Genomic DNA, 27,697 nt, shown 5'->3' with positions numbered 1-27,697 from the left:
TTTTGAGGGGGAGGGGGCGGGGGGGAATCATCCTTTATTTTTGTTCATCTTAAATTCAAAGTTGGATTATTATAAAAGGATCCACAACTCAGAACTTTGTAAAATAGCTTTTACTGTTAGAGGCATTTCTATAATATAGTAAGTGGTATGTTTTTTTAAATACAAACAGTAGTCAACAAGTTAAAGTATAAAAGTGCAGTGAGAGCATCCAGTGCAACATACTTGATCATGTGTACCTCTCAAGACCTTTAAACAACAGAGGAAGTATTGTTGTTCTCTTCTCTCTCCCCCCCCCCCTTTTTTTTTAAGAGGGTGAAACTGAGGCATTAAAAATTGACATGACTTGCCCAGAGTTTCTCAGCAGATAAATGGCAGAGCAGGGAGCAGAGTTTAGATCCTCTGATTCAAATGTCCTATCTACTATACCAAACTACCACCTTTTTATAAGAATAAGCCAACTCTTGACCACTTTGACACTGAATGTCATAAGACCTACAAACTGAAGCATAAGATCTACAAATAACTTTGGGATTCTCTTTGAGCTTGTTTAGATTGAAATCATGCTGGAAATAATGCTGCAAGTCTGTAGTAGTGTAATCTTTTAACAAGAACAAGATGCCTAGGAGTCAAAACTCTTAAGTTTTATTCCCAGCTCAGTCACAGATTTGTTTGTGTGACTGTGACCAGCTGAGTGATCTGCTTTGTTTTTCAGTTTACCCATCTGAATTAGTATTATACCCACTTTATAAGTCAGACTTCACTAATCAGTGTTCATAAAGCACTTTGAGATCCTGGGATAAAAGGTACAAAATACTATGAATGCTTCAAGCATTTTACTATAACAAAATCATAGCAATAGAACACTGACATAGCGCCAGCACAATCTGCTATTAAAAATGCCTCTGCTGGGCCTTGACATTTAGAGACAAAACCAATGTCTCTGTGAATGACACGGTCCTGTATTCTTTCTGCACATACAACTCCTGTTGATTTTGATAGGATTTATGGGCCTACCAGGACCTTGGGATTGGGCATTTATTTACCAGCAAGAAACCATTCTTATCCTGTGACTGGTTTATTTCATTGTTCTCTCTGAAAATATATTTCAGTTCCCTCTTGTCTGTCATGCTGATATTTGTTTCTATTGCATCTCCTGCAGCTGGGAAAAATGAGACTGACAATCCCATGCCGTGCTGTTACCTGCACACATCTGCAATGTTTTGATGCTGCTCTTTATCTACAAATGAATGAAAAGAAGCCAACCTGGATTTGTCCTGTCTGTGACAAAAAGGCAGCTTATGAGAGTCTAATATTAGATGGGTAAGAGATTGAGTTTGTCATTTACCTTTTTTACAGTAGTTCTGTATCTTAGAATATGAATACAGCAAGTACAAACCTATGCTATGGTTTCAACATTGAGATTTGCAGTTTCTGGCTCTTATTTCAATGTTACTTTATTTCCTTGAATATTCAGAGATGTCAAGGCCAGAAGGGACCATTTATGATCATCTAAGATGACCTCCTACATAACGCTAGACCATAGAGCTCCCTCCAGTAATTCCTGCCTATAACTTCTGTTTGAGCTATAGCAGAGCTCTTAGAAACACATCAGTCTTGACTGAGACTTCAAGTGATAGAGAAATCACCATGTCACTAGGTCAGGGGTCGGCAACCTCTGGCATGCGGCTCGCCAGGGTAAGCACCCTGCCGGGCCGGTTTGTTTACCTGCCGTGTTGGCACGTTCGGCCGATCGCGGCTCCCACTGGCCGCCATTTGCCGTTCCAGGCCAATGAGGGTGACGGGAAGTGGCTTCCCCCGCTGGGATGTGCTGGCCCTGGCTTCCCGCCGCCCCCATTGGCCTGGGACGGCAAACGGCAGCCAGTGGGAGCCGCGATTGGCCGAACCTGCCAACATGGCAGGTAAACAAACCGGCCCGGCCTGCCAGGGTGCTTACCCTGGCGAGCCGCGTGCCACAGGTTGCTGACCTCTGCACTAGGTGTTTACTTAGGCAGGCTGTACTTCTGAAATCTTTTTATGGAATTGGACCGTAAAATATTCTGTAACTGCTTAAATCAGTGTCAAGCATTTATTCCAAGGCTATAATTTTATCTTTAATCCCTATTACTCCCCTGAAAAGGTTCATAAATACCAGTAATGCTCCCCAGGTGGAGTGGGTGATGGATGTTGTATTCTGAACAGACTTGAAATCCATAGAGAAGGACAGCTGCAGCAGTGTGATTGTAGAGTAATGTTGTTGTTTATACCCCGGGTAGGTGAAACTTTTTGTTTTGTTTTGTTTTGTTTTTCTCTGTAGCTTCCTTGATGCAATTCATACTCCATCATAGCTGGCTTTTAACTTCATCACTTCTGATTTAGCTCAGGACTGTAAACAAAACCAAAGCAACTCAACTTTATTTTCCAGGCTCTTTATGGAAATCCTTAATGAATGTTCAGATGTGGATGAGATTAAATTCCAAGAGGATGGTTCTTGGTGTCCTATGAGGCCTAAGAAGGAAGCTCTGAAAGTGTCCAGTCCTCAGTGTACCAAAATAGAAAGTATGTATATTTATTTGTGTACTGAATATCAAATGGATAAAAATATCTAAACATTGTAGACTCTCGGATGTAACAAGGATAACCCTTTTAGCTACCAGCAGTGAGTTTGGGGGCTTAGTATCCTATCCCTTCACCCATTTAGATTTTAAAAACATCCCTTTCTCTCTTAAAAATATATATATATATAATATATATATTATTTCATGTTTTTTTTGGGAAATGGACTGTTCATTATCACTGGGAGAGGCACAAGAAGCAATTTGTTCCCCTCTGGTAATACCGAGATGTACTGGATGATCTAGGTCTTTTTGGGCAGGTCTTCACTATGGCGCTAAATTGGCACCACTGCTACTGATTTCAGTGGCATCAATTTAGCGGGTCTGGTGAAGACGCTATAAATTGACTAGAGAGCGCTCTCCCAGAGATATAGCATGGTGTAGACACCGCATGAAGTTGGTGTAAGTTACCTCGCTCAGGATCTTTTCACACCCCTGAGTGACGTAACTTACGTCCACTTAAGCGGTAGTGTAGATAAGGCCTTTGTGGCTCCTAGTCTTTGGTGCAGGGAGTAGTAATCCCAAGGCTGCTTCTGAATTCTCATTTCCTATATAGAGGCCAGAAAGCCCATGTTTCAGTTAAGTACAGTAGAATTTGAGAAGCTATTCATACCACGAATGGAAACGGCTGATGTTAACATCACTTAAACAATCATGCTTCTCCTTTAGGTTCCAGTGTTGTCAGCAAACCATGTTCTGTGACAGTGGCCAATGAGGTAAACAAGAAGAAAGTAGATGTTATCGACTTGACAAGAGAAAGCTCTTCCGATGAAGAGGAAGATCCTCCTGCCAAAAGGAAATGCATATTTATGTCTGAAACACAAGGAAGCCCAACCAAAGGGTTTGTTAATTTTAAAGTTAGTTGTTGTACTGTAAGGTCTCAGATAAGCTAACATGTGGATGGACTTGTAAATATCTCTTCTGGATGCAGTTCCAAATTTCCACATCAGAACTTCTGTTAGCTTTCTGCAAGAAGTAACCTGTATTAATATATGGTATCTTCATACAGGTGATTATTTTATATAGTTTTACATCACACGGAGATTTGCTCTCACTTGCTGTGTATGCAGGAATGTACTTCCTTAGTGTGATAGCTATGGCAGAGGGGATGCCCAGTGCAAAATGCTGATGCATTCCTGCTATACTAGCTTTCATTTAAGGGTTGAAAATACCACAAATAGTAAAGGGCCTGCATCCTGAAATCCTATAGTGCTGTTTCATTGATATGCTGAAGTCCAGCATGTCAGCCTTGAAAGGGAAACACTACACTGTGTTGAATCAACTCCTAGATTTTCCTTCCAAAGTCTGCATGCAGCTGAATTTCTTAAACCTGATCATCAGCCAGAAGAGACAGAAAACACTATGAGAGAGGAGAGTTAAGTGGGATAGAAGAAGCAGCAATGGGAGTTAACAACCCCCCCGCCCTCCCAAAAAAAAACCCACAAAACCCAACCCCAGAAGATTGGCAGAGATGGCAAAAAGCCATCCTGCTAAAAACAAGGCGGGCACATTCATTCCTGATACAATTCTGTTGCTTTAGTAGAGTTACAAGGGGGATGGATTTTGTTCAGTGGCTTTTGTCAGTCCCTGTCAGAAGTGCCACTTCCTAAAAGTTCTCTTCTCTCATCATCCCCATTTTTCCTAGCTAGACACAGGATTCCCAACTTCCAGTGAAATTACTTATGTTACCAACATTTTTCTCTTCTGGGTCCCTCCCGTTTTTTTATATTGCTCAGCAACAGTCTGTAACTACATCTTCCCATCAGGGCATTTCAGTTGGAGTACTTTGGGGGCCTGAGAGACCTTTAGATACTGTAATCCCCTTCTTTAGATAAGTAAGTCCTCGCTTAACGTTGTAGTTATGTTACTGAAAAATCTCTACTTTAAACGAAACAATGTTAAGTGAATCCAATTTCCCCATAAGAATTAATGTAAATGGGGAGAGGGAGGGTTAGGTTCCAGGGAAATTTTTTTTCACCAGACAAAAACCTATTGTATATACATATACGCACAGTATAAGTTTTAAACAATTTTATACTGTACACAGCAATGATGATTGTGAAGCTTGGTTGAGGTGGTGAAGTTAGAGAATGGAAGAGGGTGGGATATTTCCCAGGGAATGCTTTACTGGTAAATGAGAACTAGCATTCGGCTGAACCCTCAAGGGTTAACACATTGTTAATGTAGCCTCACACTTTACAAGGCAGCACGAATGGAGGGAGGGGAGACAGCATGGCAGACAGACACACACCCTGTGTGAGAGAGAAATGCCCATTGCCCCTTTAAGTACCCAGACACCAGGCTAAGTGTATTGCTTGACAGCCCCTTCTCTCCCCTCCCAGCAAGCAGAAGGCTCCTGGGAGCAGCTCCAAGGCAGAGGGCAGGAGCAGTACATGGCAGTTGGGGGAGGGACAGCTGAACTGCTGGCAATTGGTAGCCTGCTGGGTGGCTGCTGCACAGGGAACTTAGAGGAGCGGGGAGCTGATGGGGGGGGGGGGGGGGGGGGGCTGCCCGTCCCGGCTCTTCCTGCAAGCAGAGGACAAAGCAGGCGGCTGCCAAACAACGTTATAAGGGAGCATTGCTCAACTTTAAACAAACCGGGACAACTTTAAGTGAGGAGTTAGTGTATTTGTTAGGCTGACCATTGCTCTGCCAACCCACTCCAGAGGGTCAACCTTCTGGCATCACTGACTGGTCACAATCAAATTTCCTACAATATCTGAGAGTCACAGCATAGTAGCTCCTGTCCTTTTCCTCAAGTAAATCCTTCACTCCATGCCCCAAACTTACTTTTCTCCCTTCTGCCACCTGCTGAAGTACTGAGCATGCCCTGTTCACTCTGCAACAACAGGTGTTTACTGCTCTTTGGCAAGTCTATAGCAGAAATTACTTTTCATAGATTTCCAGTGGTGACCCTCTTTGAAGTCCCATCACTTGTGAGAGCAGCAGAGGAGTCCTGTTGCCAGACTTCTTCCTCCTTCAGTACTGATTGCAAATGTAAATAATTCTAAATATCTTCAGGAAAGAATAGGTTTAATAGTAACGTCAGATGCCAGTGACTTCCTTTCATAATGCTGCTGCTGCTGCCACTTTTTGGCAAGATGGGTGCAACCAGCCATATGTTTATGTCCTATATTGGTCTGAAGTATTCCTGTCTGTTTTCTGAGCACAAAAACGTCAGACATGCTTTTGTAGAATTAAGATGTCTCTTAAGACGTCTTTTTCAGTGTCTAGAAATGTATGTGTTCTGGCATGTTTCCTGTGTGAGTTTCTATCACTGACTTAGGGTTACAAAAAGATCTTATTCAAATATGTGAAGGGATAGTTGGCCCAGTGGGTTACTGTACTGTCTTGCACCTCTGGAGAGCTGAATTTAACTCTTGCTTTAAGTTGTGAATGAAGATGAGTTTGGTGTTTTCATGCCATACATTGGTAAGAGAGGACTGATAAATGCTGGACCAACTTTATTTGGCACTAGAAGTCAGCATTGAGAAACATGGGCGTAGCGATATGTGGGGAAGCTTAAACAAGTGCCAGCGTGTCCTGTTCCTGGCTCCAACTAGTTCTCAGTTCCTCACTTCCCCAGAGTACTTAATTCACTTACAAATAGCCATTTATATTCCTGGATGATAGTGTTATAAATGACTGCAGCACTGTACTTTGTTTTAATGCCAACTTGCTCTTATGTCACAGCTGCTGTTGAGAGCCAAGATACGTTCATGTTATAATGAAGACTGTTATGAAAGAGGAGATTAGAGTGGAGTACTGTGTAGTGAGTAGCCACACTATAGTTGTGTTGTAACATAGTGACCTTGTGAATGAGAATGCACTGTGGTGCAGAATTTCTCTCCTCTTAACTAACAGCCAGATTGTTTGTAATTTCCCATGTTGTTTAAAACAGGGTTCTCATGTATCAGCCATCTACTGTAAGAGTGCCCAGTGTGACAACGGTTGATCCTGCTGCTATTCCTCCTTCATTAACAGACTACTCAGTACCATTCCACCACTCTCAAATATCCAGTATGTCGTCAGACTTGCCAGGTAGGTGGTGGTTAATTTTTTTTAACATATTCCAACACTCTCATTAATAACTAATGAGATACTGCCTTACTGAGCCAGATTCTACTGAGCACTGCACTGATGCTACATCTAAACAAGAACAGTGCAAGCAGGTCACTAAGGTGTCTTTCCATGCTCAGATTCCAGCCATATAGCTTCCTAAATGGTGACGTCAAAAACATTGCTCTAATGAGCACAAACTCGAGTTTGTGTGTTGGTAAATCAGCTAGAGAAGAAGTCTCACTATGATGGATTAGGTTTCATTAGTGTGATCACCTGGCTGATGTGCTTCAAAACCACATGACAGGGAGAGTAAGCATCTAAAGTTGTGACTGCTCACCTCAACCTTACCTTGCTTCTAGACAAGGAGAGAAACCTTTTACCTCGATCTAGCTGGTTGAGGTTGTCCCTAATGTTACTCTGTCTAGCCTAGGAAAAAGGTTAAGGTGAGCTACAGTGTGTAAGCTCTGACCTCTGTTGCCTTTTTTATCTAGACATACCCTAAATGCCCATGGTGCATTCTTCAACACTGCTGCTAATAGCAATCAGAAGGTGGGAAATGGTGGTATTTTTCTATTCTCGCTCTTTACAAGAATGCTGTTTGTGAGGATTCTTGGGATTCTTTCTACCTACACTAGTACACAGAGCCTCATGGTTTCAGCCAACACCCACCTCTTTCCCTGACCTGTCCTCCCTGCTACACTTGTGGCTTTTTTTTTCCTGTTCCAGCCCCCACCTGGATGATGGCATTGTGATCACCTCCTCTGTGTTTCACTGCGCTCTCTGGTTCTTTTATTGCTCCCTCCCTCCCAACATGCCTCCCTTAAGAAAACCCAGTGTCTTTCTGTAGAATACTCAGGAAAGCCTTCAGTTCACCTTTAGTTCATTTTAACCTTAAGGAGAGAATTAAAGTTCTAGAATTTCACAATGAGAATTGTGGATCCCTTATGGGCTCGGTAGAGAAATCTCCTGAATCAAATCTCCCATCCGTTTTCTCAGAGGGTGGGGGGACAGCCTGCTGGTGAGGGAACACCATTGCCTAGGTCCGGTTGGAGGCCAGGGCTGGCTGGCAAGGGAGGGAGTAGGAGGTGAGTTCTACAGTAGCCCATTCCATTCTCGATTCTTTTGTCTTTCTGTCAATATGGGGAAGGCAAGGCCAGGATTTTCAAAAATACAAGACTAAAGTGTCTCTAGCATTGGTAGGCTTCTGTTTTTGAAAGTTCTGCCCTAAATGCTTAAGCACTGAACGTATATAAGATGGAAGAAATTCAGTCACTGCTCCTTGAAGCTTGTAGTTTGAACTGCTTCTCCATTCCTAATGTTTGCAGACTGCTTCAGCACAATGGGGATGATGTTAGAAGTGTTTCCTTTGCTGGCTGCCTTTGGATGGAGGAGAGGCCTGCTGATTGGTGGTGGACTTGGTCACATTGTGACCGTACTTCGCTACAGCATGCTTATTATTATGACACACTTTATATCCAGTTGATTAAAAGTTACGATCACACAGTGAATCTTGTGCTTTGCATACACTTGCAGTATCTCCAGTTAGCTACCTCCTCATCTATGCAACCATGTTAAAATCACCCCAGTGTATCCAGTGAATACACCATCATCACTCTACCTTCATGTAGGGGAAAAAAAACACTTGTAACTAGACAACTTTATTTTTCCTGGCTCCTGATAATTTCAGACAGGTATTACCATGTGTCCTTCACCAAGTACTCTATAGCTAACACTACATAAGAACATAAGAACGGCCGTACCGGGTCAGACCAAAGGTCCATCTAGCCCAGTATCTGTCTACCGACAGTGGCCAATGACAGGTGCCCCAGAGGGAGTGAACCTAACAGGCAATGATCAAGTGATCTCCATCCTCTGACGAACAGAGGCTAGGGACACCATTCTTCCCCATCCAGGCTAATAGCCATTTATGGACTTAGCCACCATGAATTTATCCAGTTCCCTTTTAAACATTGTTATAGTCCTAGCCTTCACACTTCACTAAGCAATTAACGGTGATAAAATGTTTCTTAAAGCTGTACAACTATTGATAACAGAGGAGACCAGCATTAATCTCTCTTATTTTTCTAGGTTTGGATTTTCTTTCACTAATCCCAGTTGATCCACAGGTATGTTTCTTGGCTATATTGATGTTTTGTTTTTGTTTTTTAAATTTAAGTGTTTTTTGTTTTTCATGGTTACACACTTCAGAAAAATGAATTGCAAATGGTCTGGACTAGTCGGGTGGTCCGATTAGTCAGGAATCCTGTCTCAAACAGTAGCTAGTACCAAACATTGAGCGGAAGGCACAAACCATCCCATGATAGACCAGTATAGAATAACTTTTCAATAAGGGAAGACTCTCTTTCTACTCCTCTTCTCCCCCCGCCCTCCAAATCCCCAGGTAGGTAGGTAGCTAGTGTCCTTTTCCCAGAAACATGAGTTTCCATCCCTTTGTAACGTAACTGACTGTACGTACAGTCAATCGGGCCTATTATAATCCATTCCCCTGCATAGGCAGGAGGCTATATCAGATATTAAATGGATACTACACTTGATCTTAATTACATAGACAAGATGAGACTAGGATTTGAGACAGATTCTGATCCTCTTCTGAGCTTTCAGGACAGCTGTCATCTGCCCAACCCTTGGAGAAAGAGGAAATACTGTAGCTCTGTCAGATGGGCAGGGGCATGCACAGGAATTGAAATTTGAACACTTTTGGAGGGACACTAAATGCACAAATGTGTGGACCCTCCCTTCCCCCCATGTCTCGAAATGCCTCTGGTGGGAAAGCCCAGCAGTGAGGAAGCAGCATCTTCCCCTGCAGCAGAACTCTCCATGTCCCTGCAGCCTGGGCAAGGAGGAAGGAGTAGGGCACCTGGTTGCAGGCTTCTCCCCCCACTCCTATAGCTGCAGCCTGCTGCTGTGCTTCTGGAGTCCCAGCGCTGCTGCCTGCTTTGCAGACACAGCTGAGGTGAGTCAGGGCCTGGAGGCAGAGGCAACAGGGACTCCAGAAGCAGGGAAGGAGAAGCAGCAGGCTACAGCTGGAGGGATGGAGAGAGGAGGCGCTCAGCCAGCAGCCCTGCCATTTTCTACTGGCCCAAGGCTGATGGGCCAGATAGCAGGGGACTCTGAGTTGTGGATCCAAAGGCTGCCAAGCTGGGATTGATAGAGGCTGTACACAAAGGATATAGATTGAATGTATTGCTGTAAAGCAACTCCTCCAGCCAATTCAGACATTAGTCTGATTCCAAACTGTTGCTGTGACCTGAGGTCCCAGGGTGGGATAGTTTTGAAGACACCACACAAGTAAGAAATGAATCAATTTAAAAACTAGTATAGTACATTTTTAGGGTGCATCAAGTAGGTAAAGACTGAAGATATTCCGATCCCTTTTGGGTATGGACTCATTAAAACCTACTAGAGATTTAGTAGTGCCTTAAACGCTCCTTGCTGTCTTAAACCATGATAATGCTAGTTTAAAAGGAGGTTCTGCCAATTCAGGAAACCTATTTTGGATTTGCATGAGTTCAGTTTAACCCCCCCCCCCCCCACCACCACCACCAAAAGCCCCAAAATCAGACTATTGCAGCCCATTTGTCATTGGTAAAATGTTCTTAGAAAGAGTCAAGTATCTCTTGCTGAAGTGGCTGCACTTCAGTGGTGTGGATGAAGTGATTCTTGTAGACATTGAATTTGCGAAGCACATTTGTGTCATTGAGGAGTAAAGGTGCCATGTAAATATAAGGTGATTACACAAATGACAGGAGACCCTCTTATACTTGCACATCTGCAGATTGAGGTAAATTTTCCACTAATGAGATGTCATCGTAGCAACACAAGACCTTGCTACAAGTTCTGTACTAAGATTTCATAGTATGCCAGTAAATGTTCTGTAGCATATGTATTAGAAGTAATGAAGTGTTATTAAAACTAACCTAGCCTTCTCAAATAAATGAGCAGAATATAGTTTGATGCATTCTTTGCTTGCTGTGTTCTTGCTTGCTGGTTTGTAAAAGTCTGGTTCTTATTGTGCATGTATTAGCAAGTTTCTGTTGTAGTTAACTTACTTGTAGGGAAGCTGCATCCTCAGAGCTTACTTTTCCCTTGTGCAGTTAAGTCTCTCTTCCTTATCGGCATCATTGTTTGTTTCAAGCAGTACTGTCCTCCCATGTTTTTGGATAGTCTCACTTCAACCTTAACAAGCAGCACCCCTGGCAATATCATCACATCTACCAGCCACCAAGAGAGCAGCACTCACGTTAGTTCTTCAAGCAGGAGTGAGACAGGAGTCATAACCAGCAGTGGGAGCAGCATTCCTGACATCATCTCATTGGACTGAAACACTGGCAGCAAAAAAACTCTAGGAGTAATTGCACAAAGCTGCTTGTCATGACTGGAGAAGGAACTGCAGTGTCTTGGAAGCTATTTTGATATTTATTAAAAAGACAGATTGATTCTGTTGCCTTCTGAAAGTCAAGTAAAACTACATCTACAGTAGGAACTGAAATGATTAGGACCTTTTTTTTTTTCTTGGTCAAAATATTTGGAGTGTAAAAGACAGTCAGAACAAATGTACCATTTGGCTTGTTCTGGGGAAACTGACTTTGTTTTGTTGTTGGATGGACTCCTACACAGCAATAATGTAAAAAACAAACTTTTTTTTTTTAAATAAAAAAGGCACTTAACCACTCTAGAATGAAAACAGCATATGTTTATCCTGGATACAAGAAAAAGGTGCAGAAGTCTGCAGTGTTGAATTCTTTCACTGCAGCCTGTAATAAACTTCATTTACAATAATGAGGGTTTGTGAAATAGCCATGATTTGTGCTATATTTGTTCCTTACACCCTTCTTTCCCCTTCCTCCCCCTTCCATGGCAAAAAAAAATCCTGTAAATAGTTTTTTCCTGACTGTGCTGTTCACTTATGAATGCAAATTCCTAAAGTGTTCTTCCTTGTGTATTTTGGAGAAAAACTATGCAAACCCTTCATCATACAGATGTTAATGTGCTTTCAATTCATAGTGTAAACACAACAAACAAACTGCTATGCAGAACCTGGCTGTAGTCCTTTAACTTCTGGCCAGGCCTCTTGTATAAGGTGGAAAGTTTTATATAAAAAAAAAAAAACCTGTTCAGACTACGAAATCCTTGTTCTTCCTTCATGTACTTGCCTACCCATACTAGTTCATAAAACTAAACTGTCTGTCCTTCAGTGCAGCTGTTGGAATCACAAAGTAGTTTCTTATCTGTCTAGTCTGTCCCTTGTCCAGTGCAGGATTGTTCTCTGTGCATATTTGCCAAAGCTTTGTCTAGTTGAGCTTTAAATGATTCAAACAGCTTCACCTGCCTTTTTGGCTACTGCACAGTATGACACCAGGTTTGAGGAAACTTTCTTCACTCTTTCAGCCCATTATTCCTTGTTATAACTTCATGGTAGACTAGAGGGTTTCTTTGTTGTGATAATCAAACCAGTGTAGACACTGTCTCTGCCTGGTCAAAATATACATATGGGGCAAATCATGCAAGCTTTCTTAACAGTACTATTGTGTATAGTGTCTAGAAGGGTTTGCTGATCAGGACTATAATTAATCTTTCCTCCTAATCCCTCCCTTTAATATTTCTTTGCTTTCCTCTTACCTGATATTTTCTTTGGTGGTACCCAGAATTGTACACGGTATTCTATGGATGATCTCAGTGCTGTATGTTGGAAGGGATTACAGACCAGGAAAGTGGTAAGGAAATGCTTTGCTTTAGAGCTGGAATCTTGGTATTGTCTATATCTCTTGACATTGCATCTTTTCCAAGTATAGTGTTTCTGTTGACTATATTTAAAATTCTTCCCATAACAACTAACTTTTATTCTTTCCTGTCTCTTCCCTAATATCTTTAGGTACTAGATGAGGAAGTGTTGCATTTAGTTCAGTGTGGTTTACGCCTCCGAAAGCAATACTTATGGCACTTGTTACCATAGTATTTGAACTAAGTGTAAATACAGGAGATGTTAAAACAGGGCTTATCGCAGATCACTTTGCCATCCTCCACGCCCACCCAAAATAATCGGCATTGCTGTTACTCGTAGCTTTTTTTGTATGCTCTTTCAGCTAGTCTTCAGTTCATGTCAATCTTAATAGTGCACCCCCCCATGCTTTTCCCTTTGTCTACTAACTTTGTACCTATTAAATGAGCACGTTTTTTCTGGCATGATTTGTTAATAAAGCCAAGCTGCTTATTGTTTCTAATTTTCTTTAGGTGATTAGTGTTTTTTTCTATTAATTGCATAGTTGAAGTAAAAATATCATAGTCCTGTTAATTTTGGGACACTAAAGATAGACAGTATTTTTAGAAGTTCTCTTGTACTTTGCAGATGCACTAAGTCACTGGCATGGATCAGCATTTGTCACACTCTGTCAGTACCTAGGCCGGGGAAGCTAATGATCCAACCAGTGGACCAAATTCTGTGGTGAATCCTGGTCATATGCCACCTGAGGCACGTTGTACATACACTAAGATGACTGGAGTAGAAGTCCATGACCAACACTGGCATTCTGATACAGTGGCTCATAAACTAACATGCCAAACACTGAATTGCAATATGCAGTTCTATAATTTCCTTGTTTGTTGTATCTGCTCAATTAGAGGGAAAGGTTATTTCTTTTCTCAGAGCAGCAGACAACTGAGGACACATACTTAGAGTTGCCCACAATCAGCAGATTTGTTCGGTGCTCCCTTCCATTTGGGCAGGGTGGAAGGGTATGTCTGTACTGCATAGTGTGCCTATGCCTCTACGCTTGCTTGGAACATCCATACTGCAGCAGTGAAACAAAGTGACAAGCTGTCCCTTCACTGTTTGAGAACCATATGCGGAAGATTTTGCCAGTGATGCATGCAATTCTACAGCAACTAGTGAAGTCTTTTTTCACTCCTCCTCAGACGGATGTCTACTGTATTGGCTTCAATTGCCAGAAGCCAAACTTGTGTGGTATAACTGCCTTAGTCCCTGTCCAAAAAGTGATGTCTGGTTTGACCTGTATAGTTGAGTGAAGATTCTTTCCTGTATGTAAAACTGAATGTAGGGAGAGCCAAAAGCCCACAACAACCCTTTGACCTGGACTGGATTTGAAGACCTGGCTGTGCAGCAACAAGAAATGACTGTGTTGGTGAAGTGCACAGGACAGATTCTGTGCCATAGCTCCAGGAGGCCCGCCTAGCACCAACCATACCCAAGAGGCAAAAGGTGGCTTTAAGCCACACTTTTTCCCTCTGCCTAATTCTTGGTTGGCAGGAAGCCTGCTGTAGGCTGAGTGTAAATTAGAGCTGCCACGGGGATACACTAGTATACAAGGGCCTTTAAAGGGCTGCTCTGCAACCAGGGGCAAGAGAAAATGATTCACCTGACAAACCCACTCCCAACGGTGGGCTGCATGGGTGCATGATGGCCTAATGTATCCTGACAGACAGGGCCCCCTACAGAGGCTGCGGTAGAGGGGGATAATCCCTCTCTCAGCTTTTCTTATGCTTTGATCAGTGCTCAGTTTCTCAACAGTACATTCTTCGTGAGAGACCGAGCAATGGAATTTACAACAGAATTGAAAGCAGCAAAGAGTCTTGTGGCACCTTATAGACTAACAGACATTTTGGAGCATGAGCTTTCGTGAGTGAATACCCACTTTGTCGGATGCATGTAGTCCACTACATGCATCCGACGAAGTGAGTATTCACCCACGAAAGCTCATGCTCCAAAAAGTCTGTTAGTCTATAAGGTGCCACAAGACTCTTTGCTGCTTTTACAGATCCAGACTAACACGGCTACCCCTCTGATACTTAACAGAATTGAAGTATTTCCTTGGCACCACTAGTTGGTATGTAGCAAACATTTCATTAGTATGAATCAGGTGCATTGGGGAGAGGAGCTGTTCAGCCGTTGCATTGGGGAGAGGGCTGTTTGCCCCCAATTACTTAACGTAGTCTTCACTTTCAAACACAGCTCTTAGGGGAAGCTTACAAGCACTGAGAGGAAGTCAAGTTTGAGCTCTGTGTGTGGTTAAGCTTGACAAACGTAATTTAATTTTGTCCATTGCTGTTTTCCTCATCAGTTGCAAACTGGCAATTGTAGAATGAGAGGTGAGTTATGGCAGTAGTTTTTTAAAGTTGGGCTTCTTTTGTTTTAAAAACTGGCAAAACTTTTTGTTGGATGTCTTTGCAAGGTTTACATTCAGTTAATAGGAAAGTGTAGTTTAAATATCAGGTGCAACAGTACAGTGAGAGCCATGAATGCAATTGAAAGACTTCTGTGGACAAACTAGCTAGTATCAGAACTGTAGCCATACAGATGTACATACAGCAGCTACTAGCGATGATGTCTGTGGACGGTTCCTAACATACTGCTTTGACATGTCAGCCATACCAACCCTTCTAGTAGAAAGTTTATACTGAATATTTTGAGTACTCTAGTGAACACAGTTGAGTGTTGGAGAACATACTGAATTGGGCAGCATAGGTTACCCTTATTGCACCCATGCAATAGGGGTAGAAGGGGGAACATTTAATGCTTTGTACTTCATGTTCCTTGCGTCATAGCAAGATTGATGTATAAAGTTTTTTTTTAATGTAATGTAATAAAATGTATGGAGAAAGGTAAGAGTGCTTCCATTTAGCTTCCACTGTAAAAGAACCTGTTTGTTTTTTTCCCCCCTCTGCTTTGAGTGTAACTGAACATAGCCAGATAGTGTTCAGCTGCTAGAGGAAAGTTTCTACCACTATGGTTTTTGTTTTTTTTAAATCCCTACACTATTACCTACTCTGATGGGTAGAGAAAATAGTGGTAGATAAAAGCAAAACTAGCCTCACCCCCCACAAATTGATGATAGCTGCTATTTGGAGCAGCTCTGGAGAAGATTTTCCCTAACACTTTTTTTAGTTACATTACTGAACTCTTTCAGAAACTGGAACAGGCTAGTAAGAAATTGTGGGCTGTTTTTTCTAACTGTCTACTTCAGTTTCTCTAATACCAAAACAGATAATCTAAGTTCATTAATAACTTTAATCTTGTGTTAAAAGGCTTGGTTTCTAAGATCTACTATAGTATATTACTAATCTTCAAGAACATGTATGTTTTTCAAAGGGGTAAGTGAAATAGATAATTAGCTTCAGGCTTTTCTTCTTAGTCCCCTTAAATTTAATTAAGAATTCCTGCATAATTCTATAATAAACTGACTCCATTGTTTTCTACATCAGGTCAGTTATGAAACAGTCTATGTATTAATGGAGAGAATCTCTTTTAAAAGAACTTCAGGTAGTTATTTCCCACTTCCTTTTGTGAAAAGTGTAGGTAACTACAGAGTAGCCTGCTTACAAAAATAACCCCTCTAGTCAGTCAATGCAACTTTTTTTTAATAGATTTTATTTTTTGGCAATGAACATGATATAACTGCAATATGCATGATTGTTTGTATTCAATGTGATCTCAAAGCTTCCTACTTCCTTCCTGGTTTTGAGGAAATGTAACAAGCAGAGAAGGTGGTTACAACTTATCTAAGAAGTCGTCCAGAGGTGGAATACCCTCCTTCAAGCCTTTGCGCTTGCGTATTTCAGCCACAATTTGCCAAAGACGAGAAGTTGCATCATGAGGATCTCCAGGCAAAACTTGCCAATGATCAAAGATACATTGCGGGAAAGCTTGACCACCAGTGTTGGACCTCAAGTCAGCAGTGAAACCTGGTTGGCGGGGTGGAGAGAAGCAAAGTCAGCCAGTCATACCTGCTGTGTCTAGGCAGAGTTAGAAGCCCTACTCTAAATTGAATAGTTTTTGCTAGAATGGCAGAGTGAAGTGAGATTCTTGAAGTGCGTGTTTCACTCTGAAGCAGAGCAGCCAGAGAGACACAACATTGTGAACTCCAGTTACTGTATAAGAGAGAACCTCTTCTTTCTAGCTGCGTAAACACCGAGATGCTAAGCTCAACTTGGGCAAGAGCATGGTAAAAAAGGCACTAAATTAAAATAGGCAGTGTTGTAATTCTCTCCCTTCCCCCCCCCCCCCCCATTGTCCACTGTTTAATTCTTAGAACATCAGTGACAATCACACAAAGCACCTGGTTACTTCAGACAGGAGTCAGGCACCTCTAATCCTTCCTTCACACCTACCCCTCCTGCTCCCAATGCAATCTGTTGCTCTGTGCTGGTTTCTTAGTGGAAAGCGAAGCCAGAAAAAAGGTGGTGGGATAGAGTGGAGCAGTCCTATCTTGACCCTTCCTTTCCAACAGTCAGAAAGTATTGTAGGGTACAGTACTGTATGCATATGCTTTCCCAACTGCAACCTTTCAGAAACTGACCAACCTGAGGTCAGGCTGATGCCTGAAGTTTACCATTTTGGTGGGCGGGTTTTTTTGTGTTTTTTCTTTTCCAGGTTTCTAACTGAACACATTGACGTCTAATTTACTTTACAATTAGGTGAAATTACAACTGAACTGCTAGTAACAGTATTGCAATGGTTAACTCATAGGCACCCTGCTTCCTGGTGGAATCTCAGCCTCTACTTAGGCACCCGTATTCATTGTACAATGCACAGGGGAGACCTAAGCCCCGCAGAAGCCAGCAAGCTGAATGGGGAGCTGCCTAAATTAGCCATGAGTGAAATGCCAAGAAGAGTGGGTGGATGGGGGAGAAGAGACCCACTCCATTACAACCAGGGTACTCACCTGGGCTGAGGGCGAGTCAGCTTCAATCCCTGCTGGGGACTTGAACTTTCATCCCTCATGAAAGATGAGTACCCTGACCCCTGGGTTATTGTGCATTCTGGACCCACACACCTGTCTCATGGATGGGGCCCAAACCCACAGGTGTGCTCTGAGAGTGCCTATAGTATCAGGCCCTCGGGGGAGATAGGTGGAAGACCACTAGCATGAAAAACTGCAGGGTTTGAGCAAAAGCTGTGGTCCAGTGTCAGGAGCGCTGCTGGCTTTTGTGCATGCCCATCAGCAGAAACTTAGGTGGCAGCTAAATGGCAGACACACCTAAATGATGGACTTAAGTACCTTTGTGGATCTTACCTTTTCTCCCTAGATGAGCAATTCATATGCATCGGAACTACTTCGGCTGTAAGTATATTTATTAAAGGATGACTGACCTATTTCACCTTTCCCTCTTCACAAAACTACTGCCTCCTTCTCCCCCCCCCGCCCCACCTGCAGCAACTCAGCTATGTAACTAGCTCCTTACTAACTGCGATATCAGTACTCCTGGGAATGCAACGTAGTATGAGCTATAGGAAAATACCAGGTTTTTGAATATCTTCAGTTCATCAGCTGAGAATGACAAGCCTTACCTTCTAGGAAATCTAGGAGCAACTGTTTCAGCAGTTGGGTTTCAACAAGATGCTCTGGTTTAAATTATGACGCAAGGTACAGAATAATGTGCAACCTCCACAATCTATCCTATCATTAGAAAAAGTTCAAACTTCTGAGTGCAAATAGTACCTTCCAAACAGGAAACAAAGAACCCCGTGTAATGTCTGTCTGAATTGCCAGAGAAACAAACAATAGTTCTGATGTGTGAATTGCCTTATTCTTACACTGTTAACTCTGAAACCTAAAGATGATCCTTTAAATACTCATTTCATGCTGATAATTTCAGCAGAACTATCCAGTTAATATGCTGCTCACAACAGCGAGCTGTCTCAGACTATGGCAAAAGCCCATCTATTATCTTGTCCCCCTGCCCCACAGCTGGCAAAGCCTCCAGCTTCACTACTGAACACATCCCACTGCAAAAGAGCAGTTTCAGTTTAAAAAAAAAAACAAAAAACCAAAAACAACTAGCACATTGAACATTGACAAGTTATGGGCAGTGATGGAAAGGGATATAATATCAAGTTAATCAGTAAGGCTATGTAGATTGTATTATTCGTTTAAAACATCAGGCTACCTTCTTGGCTGTGGTACGCTGGTTACACACAAGTTTACTACAGCATAAAAGGGGCCTTAGGTCCTGCTTTTAATAAATAGCTTTAATGACAGAAGCAGCGTCCTGGTTAGCCTGGAATGTTCTCAGCTGGGAAGAGTAAGTTGCATGTGTCCACACAGGGTGCCAAGGAGAAATTAAAGCCTAGCGGAGAAGGCTGCCTATCAGCACAATGAGTCGAAGATATAAAAAACAGCAGGAAGGAAGTCAGATGTAAGAATTCCTATTTCATTAACTCCCAGCCACTTTGTTGGAAGTCCTCCCCCACCATCCAGGCATACTTAAGGAAGGTACAAGGAGTTGGCTAAAGACAATATGGCTTCCTTACCAAAAGACTCATTTACAGGTAGATAAGCCTTGACCACAAACATTGGGGTTCCTGCCACTTGGAATTCGTCAAAGACATGGCCCCGTTTCCTGTTCAACACACCGTAGATGCCACCAACCACTCGTTCGGGGCACTATGAAGAAAAATGTTACTAAGTTACATACAGATAGCAGTGGCTTGGTCATTGAACAAAGCAGCACTAAACTTAGCACCAGCCAATCCCTTTGGATTCTTCTCCCACCCTGGGACCACCTCTCTGGGTGCCTGCCTCCCTCCTCCAAATCTCTCCAAGGTGCTTCCTCACCAACCTCTGCACCAGTCTTAGGTTGTACAAGTCCCAGCATGTCATTTGTGTCTACAACAGATGGGACTGCAGCATGTAAAGAACTTCTGCTCGCTTTTTGCCCCAGAATAATAATTCTCTATGTCTTTTAGTGAAAGGGCAGATCAGTGCTAGGCAGGACTCCCATCATTTGTCTAAAACTAAATGCACACTAAGGTAAACATGAAAATGGAATTATGTAAAAGAGTGCTTGACGCACACTGATAACACTGTTAAAACAATCAAGATACTACTACAGGTGCTAAAAAGAATGGCTTTGCAGCAGTAGCCACAGCAAGCAGATCCAATTTTTCATTGTGATGCCCTCACTTAGCTGGGGAGACTGCGGGAAAGTGAAGTGATTCAAGCAACTCTAAAGATAGAGTGTTTTCTGGCAGGGGATTTTTACCAGTACACATTTCTAAATTATGGCAGGCATTGAACTTAAGGGTTTTTTTTTAAAAAAGGCAAACCAGTACGTGTTTTGCTGTAGAAAGTAATACATACTTTTAGTACAAATAGAAATTTCCTGAGGTCTTGCATTTGCATTTACCAAACAAAGTAATTTGAACCCTTCCTTCCTGTGCGCCCCCACCCCCCCAAAAAAAAAAGTTGAGAGAAGTGAGTGTAAGGCTTGGTCTACACGACAGAGTTAGTTAGGTTGACATAAGGCAGCTTATGGCAACCTATGTCAGTGTCTGCTCTACAGCCTTGCTTTCACCGATGCATATGCCCTACTATGCTGACATAACTCCACCTCCACGAGAGGCTTAGTGCTTAGGGTCGATGTAGACACTGTGTTCCTTACATCAGAGTTGTGAAAGTGATAAGAAAGCTGGCTCCCAGCTGGGCTGCTGCCTGGTCTCGGCTCCAAGCTGGGCTGCCACTCGGCTCCCAGCTTGGGCTGCTGCCTGGGCTCTCAGCCCCCCAACGCTGCCCTTCTTCAGTTGGTGGAAGGGCTCCTGGTGACTGCGGTGGCTATACAGGTTGACTTAAGATCATAGTGTCGACATGCCCTTACAGAGTAGGTCAAAACTCTAGAAAAAACTGCTGTTTAAGTATAGAGAGACATATTTAGGACTAGAGCTGCTTATACTGCCCTCTTTTCTGCTCTGGTTTAGGTCCTCAGGACACTTGCATGGAGAACCTCTTTTCAAGGGTTCAGTTACCCCTGTTTTCTCTTGAATGTCCTTAGTAATAAAGGACAGAAGAGAAAGGCAGAACAATTTCTTAGTTTCCCTTTGTGGCACTGGCAGTTCATGAAGAACATTGTGATTTAACGCAATGCATGTAGCTGTCACTGCTCAAACTTGACCCTGTTCCAGACACACAAAACTCAAACTCTACCATCCTCAGAACACAGGACCAGTTTCTAAAAAAAAAAAAAAAAAAAAAAACACAGCCAGTGCAACATTCTTAGCCCAGAAACAATACTTGTACAATGACATTCCTTTCATGTCTCCACTAGATCACCCTCTTACGTACCTGGATCTCCAGGAGATAGATGGGCTCCATAAGTCTGGGTTGTGCTGTAAGAGCAGAGGCATACAGGACATTCCTGGCAGTGGGAATTATTTGCGCACCACCACGGTGGATTGCATCAGCATGCAGAGTAACATCATGGATATCAAAACGAACACCCCTCATGTTCTCCCCACACAACACACCCTGCAAGAGAGTCAATGGCCTTTTACAAAACTGAAAGGAAAATGTTGAATTTGATACTGTAACTTTTTACTACTTTGAACATTTTTACAGATATGGGAGTTCATTTGGAAATATATTCGACAATGTGCTTATACTGACACCTCGACCTTCAACTTAGAGTCATGAACACTCCTTTTGGTACTGAGCAGATACCCTGAAGGAACAGAAGAACTATTCATTGCAACGTGGAAATGCAAGTTTTAAGAACACAGACGTTTTCACAACAAAGCTGCACTTGGAACCAAAGTTCAGCCACTCGCAGACTGCAAACTATTTTTTTTAAATATTTGGGTGGAGGAATTCCATGCATTCACAATCACTAGAAATCTTCCATCTAAATAGAGTTACAGGGTTTTTTTTTTCTGTTCTTTGCTGAAACTGTTCATAGTTTTGTGTAATTTCCAAACCGTTCTAATAAACAAGTTGTCTTTTCCTAAAGGTTACGTATATATTCTATCAGAAGATAAAAAGTGTTTGGATAATGTGAGAGATATTTAATAATATCCTGCATGTAAACTATTATTCATACTTACCTCCTTTGTTGCCCACTGGAAGCTAGCAACAACACTGTCTTTGATTTCATTTAGGTACTGGACACCCTTGGTCATGTCAACCAAGATATTTGGACCAGTTCCATCAGGTCCAAAGCACCAGATCTTACGAACTTCAGACACATCCCACTCATATTTCTCTGCCAGGTAATGGGCACGCTGCTTCGGTTCTTGACGGGAACTGACTTCTCCTTTGTCTATGTCCTCTGCCAAGCCATCAGGGAAGGGCCGAGCTTTCATATACAGCCTGTTGTGTTTATTGGCAGATTTAGACAAGCACATCTGGCTCGACTCTTCACTGACTGTTTCACGATAAGATACAACTGGGTCTGATTTCTGTGAGGTAGCAAATTCCAATAAAATTGTAATAGTGAACATCCAACGTTTTACACGAAAATTACAAAAGGAACCTACTACGTCCTGTCTTCCCACATTTGTATTGTTTGCCCTTTTTATAACAAAGTTCTAAATCATTTCTTTGCCTTAGGCAGCAGGTTTTATTTTGTACTCCTGGGGGAATTCTATGCCACTGCACATATACAGTAATCATGTCCCGTGCAGATTTCCTCCCCTCTCCCCTACAGAAAATACATTCTGCCCCAGAAGTGCTGCAGTTCTGCCTTTCAACCACCAGAGGCTGCTGTGGTGCCAGAACACCTGGCTGACCCACAGAAACTGTGTTCATCACAGCAGCCTGCCTGTGGAACCAGGTTCAGAGGCAGAGAGGAGCACATGGGGCTGTTGGAGGGGGTGTCACAGACTGAGGTTCAGAAGGGCTAGTGGGGGGGACAGACTGGGGTGCGGGCTCAGGAGCAAATGGGGTGATAGCATTGAGCCAGGGGCTGAATGGGAGGGTGACTCTAGGGCCACATGGTGATAGGGACAGATGTGTATGACTGAATGGGAGATGATCGAGGTCAGCTGGGGTCTTCATGGGGAAGGCTTCCCAACTCTCTAATAATCCCCTTCTCCCCAAAAAGAAACTCTTCCATACTTTTCCCACGCACACCCTGTTACCCAGGGTTCTTGCAACCCAAAGCTCTTGGTAACTTTTACTCTGTGCGAGGAGGTGTCAGGAAATAAATCAGGAGAGACACGGCCGTCGGACCAAGAGATGGCTGGCACAAACAGGACAACACGAGAGTGCTTTCACTTAAAGCTAAACTTTACTAGTCTCAAGCACTTACGGCGGCAAGGAGATTAGTAAAAAAAAACCCCAACCCTTGATAATTACTGAAGCTGAGTGTGGCTCTCGAGTAGCACAGTGGCAGCCCGTCTGCCAGTGGGGAACACAAGATGCATCCAGAGGGAGAGACCAGTCCCGAAGAGTCCCCCCATCTCAGATTTTTCCCCCTTATTTATACATTAGTAATACAATGACATGTCCCTTAAAGAAAACTTGTCAAGCAAACAGTTCCAATGGGCAAGCAAGAGGCTCCTTCTGATTACTGATTAACCAGGTGTGGGTTTTTCCAGAGTCTGCAGCCTTAAGACCCCAATAGACATTCCTGGGGCATAACAGCAACTTCAACACAATTCTTATCAGGAAGGATGTGGGGTCAAGCTGCCCTTTCTGTGGCACCCTAAACCCCCCTCCCCTCCTGCTTTGGTCAAGCTGCATGGCCACTTTACAGCCTGCTGACTAGGTTGCTTTTTAACAATAAGCCATAGTGGTTTTAGGCACTTTACTGGTTTGCCAAAGTCTCCCCATACAACCCAACAGTCCTCCAGGGTTCACTCCCAGGCTCCTTCCCTCTGCCTCAGCTCCTCCATTACCCCTGGCTCCCCCAAGCCTTTGCATTGCTTCTGAGGGGTACAGGAAATATGTTTCTGTATTGTAGTTTAAATGAATTACCCAAAGTTCTGCATTAATATGCCTAGTAAGGAATATTATTTGTCAAAAAAACATTTCCCGAATTTTTTTTTGTCTGTATTGTTACACACATACTTGCTGACAGGTATTTTGAAATAAATGATCAAAATAATTGAAACTGGTGTGATTATATTGTGTTATTTTGACAAATAAAATATGCAGAATTTTAAAATATTGGGCACAGAATTTTTAATGTTTTGGCGCAGAACGCCCCCAGGAGTAGTTTTGTTCAAGGCAGACTTTAAAGCCAATTTCATTCTCTAGTACAAGTGTTCCCTGACACAGACCACAGACTGCTAATTTCACTGACATAATAAAATGCAGCTGAAGAACTGCACTGTATTGACAAGTAGGATTATCATCTTCTGATTCCAAGATTTTCTGTGGAAAAAAAACACAGGACTTGAAAATATCCAGGGAGAAGGAATCCTAGTAACAGAAATATTTTTCCATGGCCAAATACATTTCTTAGAGCAAATGAAGATGTCTGTGAAATTAGCATGGTATTTTCAAAGAAGCCTTAGGAAGTTAGGTGCCCAATTTGCATCAAATATCCTTTGAAAATCCCATCCTTAATGTGTAGTCATATTCTGTACATTGCAGACATAGACACAAAAGAAGCCTTTTATACCTTGATTGGAATGCAAGCATGATCTTCTTCCAGATCTTTAAGGCAAATTTCTAGATGCAGCTCACCAGCTCCAGCAATGATGTGCTCACCCGACTCTTCAATAGTACACTAGAACATGAAATACTAGTTGTGTAAGAGTAAAAAAATGTTTCTTAAATTAATTTAAATCAGAACATTCCACAGGCATTTTATGTTAGATTAATCTGTGACTGATTTTTTCTAAAATTGCTTAGTAATAGCTGTTATTGTGGAGATTAACCAGATATCATGACATTTATGAAGTGCCTTTCATCCCAAGGACTTAACAATGAATCACCTCACCCACCAGTGAAATGTTGCAGGTGGTCTAACATCATACAGCAAAACTACACAGTAGCTTACGCTAGGAAGTGAAGCGCGCTCCATAACACTGGAACTGTATATGGAATTCAGGCAGGCAGGCAGAAACTGCCCACATTAATTTAGCCAGACACTAAGACTAATAACATCCCCACATTCCCACACTTTGGAAAATCTGTAATGACAAGTAGTCAGGATCTCGGTTTTACAATCTCATCTGAAAGATAAGCAACTCCCAACATCATGCTGGGACATTGTTTCAATACTAAATCAAAGGGAAGAGTGCTGCCTAATGAATAACCAATACTACACATTGCAAAACCTGGGTTTTCCTTAGAGACATCCTATCCTTAGCTGTTCTGTTTCAAATGATTACAATGTAAGTGGTATGGCTGCAAATTCTAAACATCAGGTTATGAAAGCTATCATGAATAAGTATCTTTTTGAATAAAGTCCCTCAGGAGTACTTCACTGCAAACCAGCAACACTAAAACTAACACTCACCTGAACACTAACACTCACCTGAACCATGGGATCAGACTTGGCCAGACGCTTTAGACCTTCAACTAGTTTTGGTAGATCAGCAGGGTTTTTAGCTTCAACAGCAACACGTACAACAGGGCTAACACTAAATTTCATCACTCGCATGTTGTGTGCATGTTCAAAGGTGGTAATTGTACCTGTCTTCACCAAAAACTGGTCAACACCAACTAGACCAACAGTGTTGCCACAAGGTACTTCCTCAATGGGCTCAACATAACGACCCATCATCAAAATGGTTCTATAAAGACAGAGGTTGGGTAACAATCCTTAAATATCTGTTGAAACTATCCCTTTTTATACCTAAGGAAGTTTCTATAACTGCCTTTTATTTGCCTGCATTCCTTCTGGTACTCATTTTCTGTTATGTAAGCCAAAAAAAAATCATACGAATTTGGTATTTTAATAGAAAAAAGTAAACAATCCTCCTTTTATTAGGTTCCCAAAAATAGGCTTTGCAAGTTTTTTTTTTTTTTTTTGCATGCATGCATTCTTCTTCAACAGAAGCAAACTATTTCCATCTACCTTTGAATAGATCTTAGGTAGAGATCTTCCTTCTTGCCAGGTGTGTAGTTTGGTCCCATGATTCGAACTTTCTGTCCAGTGGAAACAATACCAGAGAAGACTCTTCCAAAGGCATAGAAACGTCCCTTATCAGATGTGGGGACCATTTTGGAGATGTACATCATCAAAGGGCCCTTGGGATCACAGTTTTTGACACCTACAGTAAAACAATGCATTTCAATGAGGCTTCAAAATCTGTTTAAAACTAGGCCTAATATTTTACTGAGCATTTCCTTCCTCTTCCACTTTATAAGCCTGGTTTTTCATATGGTACCCATTATTGTGAAGGCCAGATCTGACAGGAGGCCACACTATCTTCTTGCCAAATCTAGATGGTCTTTGGATCCATATTTATTTGGGTTTCTAAAAGCAGTGAAATGTCAGGTGGACACTGAAGCTGCAGATTGTCTTTGTGACCTAAGAGAAGAAACCATCAATGAAGGACAATATTATAGAGACTATGAGTTCTGCACAGTGCTTCCTTCTCCCTACCAGCATCATTTCAGACTTACCCAGGTTCAGCCTCAGCCATTTACTGTTTATCCAGTTGCTGATCTCAGCTAAGCCTTTGGATAGCTGAGAGATGGCACCATTTGCCTCTGATGTAATTGTAATGCACAATTTCCCTTAGTGGCTTCATACAGATGTTGAACAAGATGGAGGTGATGATAGTTTAATATAGGACTCCACATAAGGAGTTTGGAAGTGGAGGAGCAGGTGCCCATAATGATTCTCCAGGTATTGTCTGATACAAATAACCAAGACATCTCAGCACGATCTCACTGAGATGGGGTAATCTGCCCCATTATGCATGCTGAGGCCTACAAATCAACCCATCCCCATCACAAGTTGTGGCCTTTTAAGATTTTGGGAGGTCTGATATATACAAGGATCCTAGGGTATATTGGTAGAGAGAAAGTGGTTCTGGGAATTAGTGTTGGGAGGACATACCATTACCGTTTCTTTAAGGGACCAGGAGCTTTGCAGAGTGGGTGGGACAAGGCTCTCCTCTCTCCCAGCCAACTGGAATGATCTTTAGGATGGGAATCAGCATATATACTGCCTTGTTCACAAAAGAAGGCCTGCCTGCTGAACCTGAGGACTAATTGGGTAAGGCCCTACTGCTGGCCTAAGCTACCACCACAGCTCCAAGAGGGGAGCTGGGGAACTCCTGCTTGGGAGAAACCATCTGAAGTACAAACCCAGCTCCAGGAAAGAGCGCCTCCTGAACAGAGGCAAGAAAACCTATCAAGACTCTTATATGGAGCTAGAGTGGGCATGAATTCCAGCAACTAAAGAAGTGATTTAACACATCAGAACTCCACAAAGTGGGTATGTGCTCTGAACTAATCTGGCCTGGGTAACCAACTGGAAGAGTCCAAGCGGGTGCTGTGAACGGCGTACTTGCACAGCTCCCTAACACGTCGTGTCTCAGGGGTGGGACAGCAGGATTCCATATTTGATAATAACCAATGCTGCAGTGATATACTTGCTGTTATGTTGCTTCGTGCTGTACATCCAAGGGTTAGTGCACACCATCCTCCAAACTCATCCCACCCACGTATTCTCAAAGACTGAATTAAAGACCATCCAGCACATAAGGAGGTAAGGTGGATTGTGCAGCAGCATGAAAACACTGAATTATTATTACTGAACAACTGTACTGTGGTAGTACTTAGAGACCTCAACCAGTTTGGAGCCTCACTGTGTTAGGCACCATACAAACACAGAGTAATGGAACAAATGAAATTTTAAAAAGGCCAGCACAATGTAATAACCAACTCTGAGCCAGATTTATGTGGCTTGTCACCTAGTCAGTTTTACTCCACAGGTTGTGTATAACAACCTATTTTTAATCTTTGCTATGGGCATTGTGTAGCTAGCGTTGCAAAGTCAAAGAGCAGCCTCCTTACCCATAGCAGCTTCATCGTCAGGTGGCCCCTCATACAGAAGCTCACAACGATATTTCTGTGCCATTACAGGAGAAGGAAGGTGCATGGTGATCATCTGAAGCAAGGCATCTCCAGCAGGCAGCCAGTGGCGCATCACAGCCTGAGAAACACAAATGTTGCATCCTCACTGAAACTAGATTTGAGATGATAAACGTAACAACTGACCTCAGAAATAACGAATGCCCTTCTACACACTATTCAAAAACAGAGTTGGGGCAAAAACCAGGATAACTAAGCAAAGCTCTCCTGGGACCATTT

General features: G+C 42.5%; 2 protein-coding genes across 9 annotated transcripts in view; one reads left to right on the top strand and one right to left on the bottom strand.

Moving 5' to 3' along the window:
- The window catches only part of PIAS2 (protein inhibitor of activated STAT 2), a 54,798-nt gene extending 43,321 nt beyond the window's left edge, over window positions 1-11,477 (top strand). For 2 of the 6 annotated variants that reach the window (XM_039544288.1, XM_039544286.1), the window contains 6 exons: window positions 1,160-1,320; window positions 2,423-2,556; window positions 3,282-3,453; window positions 6,514-6,653; window positions 8,763-8,800; window positions 10,831-11,477. In XM_039544288.1, the coding sequence (XP_039400222.1) occupies window positions 1,160-1,320; window positions 2,423-2,556; window positions 3,282-3,453; window positions 6,514-6,653; window positions 8,763-8,800; window positions 10,831-11,016 (831 nt within the window). In that variant the 3' untranslated portion in view covers window positions 11,017-11,477. Of the gene's footprint in view, window positions 1-1,159; window positions 1,321-2,422; window positions 2,557-3,281; window positions 3,454-6,305; window positions 6,385-6,513; window positions 6,654-7,165; window positions 7,224-8,762; window positions 8,801-10,830 lie in introns of those variants that run through there. The other 4 variants (XR_005600333.1, XR_005600334.1, XM_039544287.1 and 1 more) reach the window with 4 other exon arrangements.
- A 4,573-nt stretch (window positions 11,478-16,050) lies between these two features.
- Window positions 16,051-27,697, bottom strand: part of LOC120407925 (elongation factor 2-like) — a 33,149-nt gene continuing 21,502 nt past the window's right edge. For all 3 annotated transcript variants that reach the window (XM_039544282.1, XM_039544283.1, XM_039544285.1), the window contains exons 8-15: window positions 27,401-27,539; window positions 25,449-25,644; window positions 24,906-25,164; window positions 24,045-24,152; window positions 21,523-21,876; window positions 20,768-20,950; window positions 18,961-19,093; window positions 16,051-16,391 (exon numbers count right to left, since the gene is read on the bottom strand). In XM_039544282.1, the coding sequence (XP_039400216.1) occupies window positions 16,198-16,391; window positions 18,961-19,093; window positions 20,768-20,950; window positions 21,523-21,876; window positions 24,045-24,152; window positions 24,906-25,164; window positions 25,449-25,644; window positions 27,401-27,539 (1,566 nt within the window). In that variant the 3' untranslated portion in view covers window positions 16,051-16,197. The remainder of the gene's footprint in view (window positions 16,392-18,960; window positions 19,094-20,767; window positions 20,951-21,522; window positions 21,877-24,044; window positions 24,153-24,905; window positions 25,165-25,448; window positions 25,645-27,400; window positions 27,540-27,697) is intronic.

Source organism: Mauremys reevesii, linkage group 6 (genome assembly GCF_016161935.1).
Source record: "Mauremys reevesii isolate NIE-2019 linkage group 6, ASM1616193v1, whole genome shotgun sequence".
Classification (NCBI taxonomy): domain Eukaryota; kingdom Metazoa; phylum Chordata; order Testudines; family Geoemydidae; genus Mauremys; species Mauremys reevesii.
The sequence above is the reverse complement of the archived record's forward strand: the minus strand, read 5'-3'. Positions and strand labels throughout refer to the sequence as shown.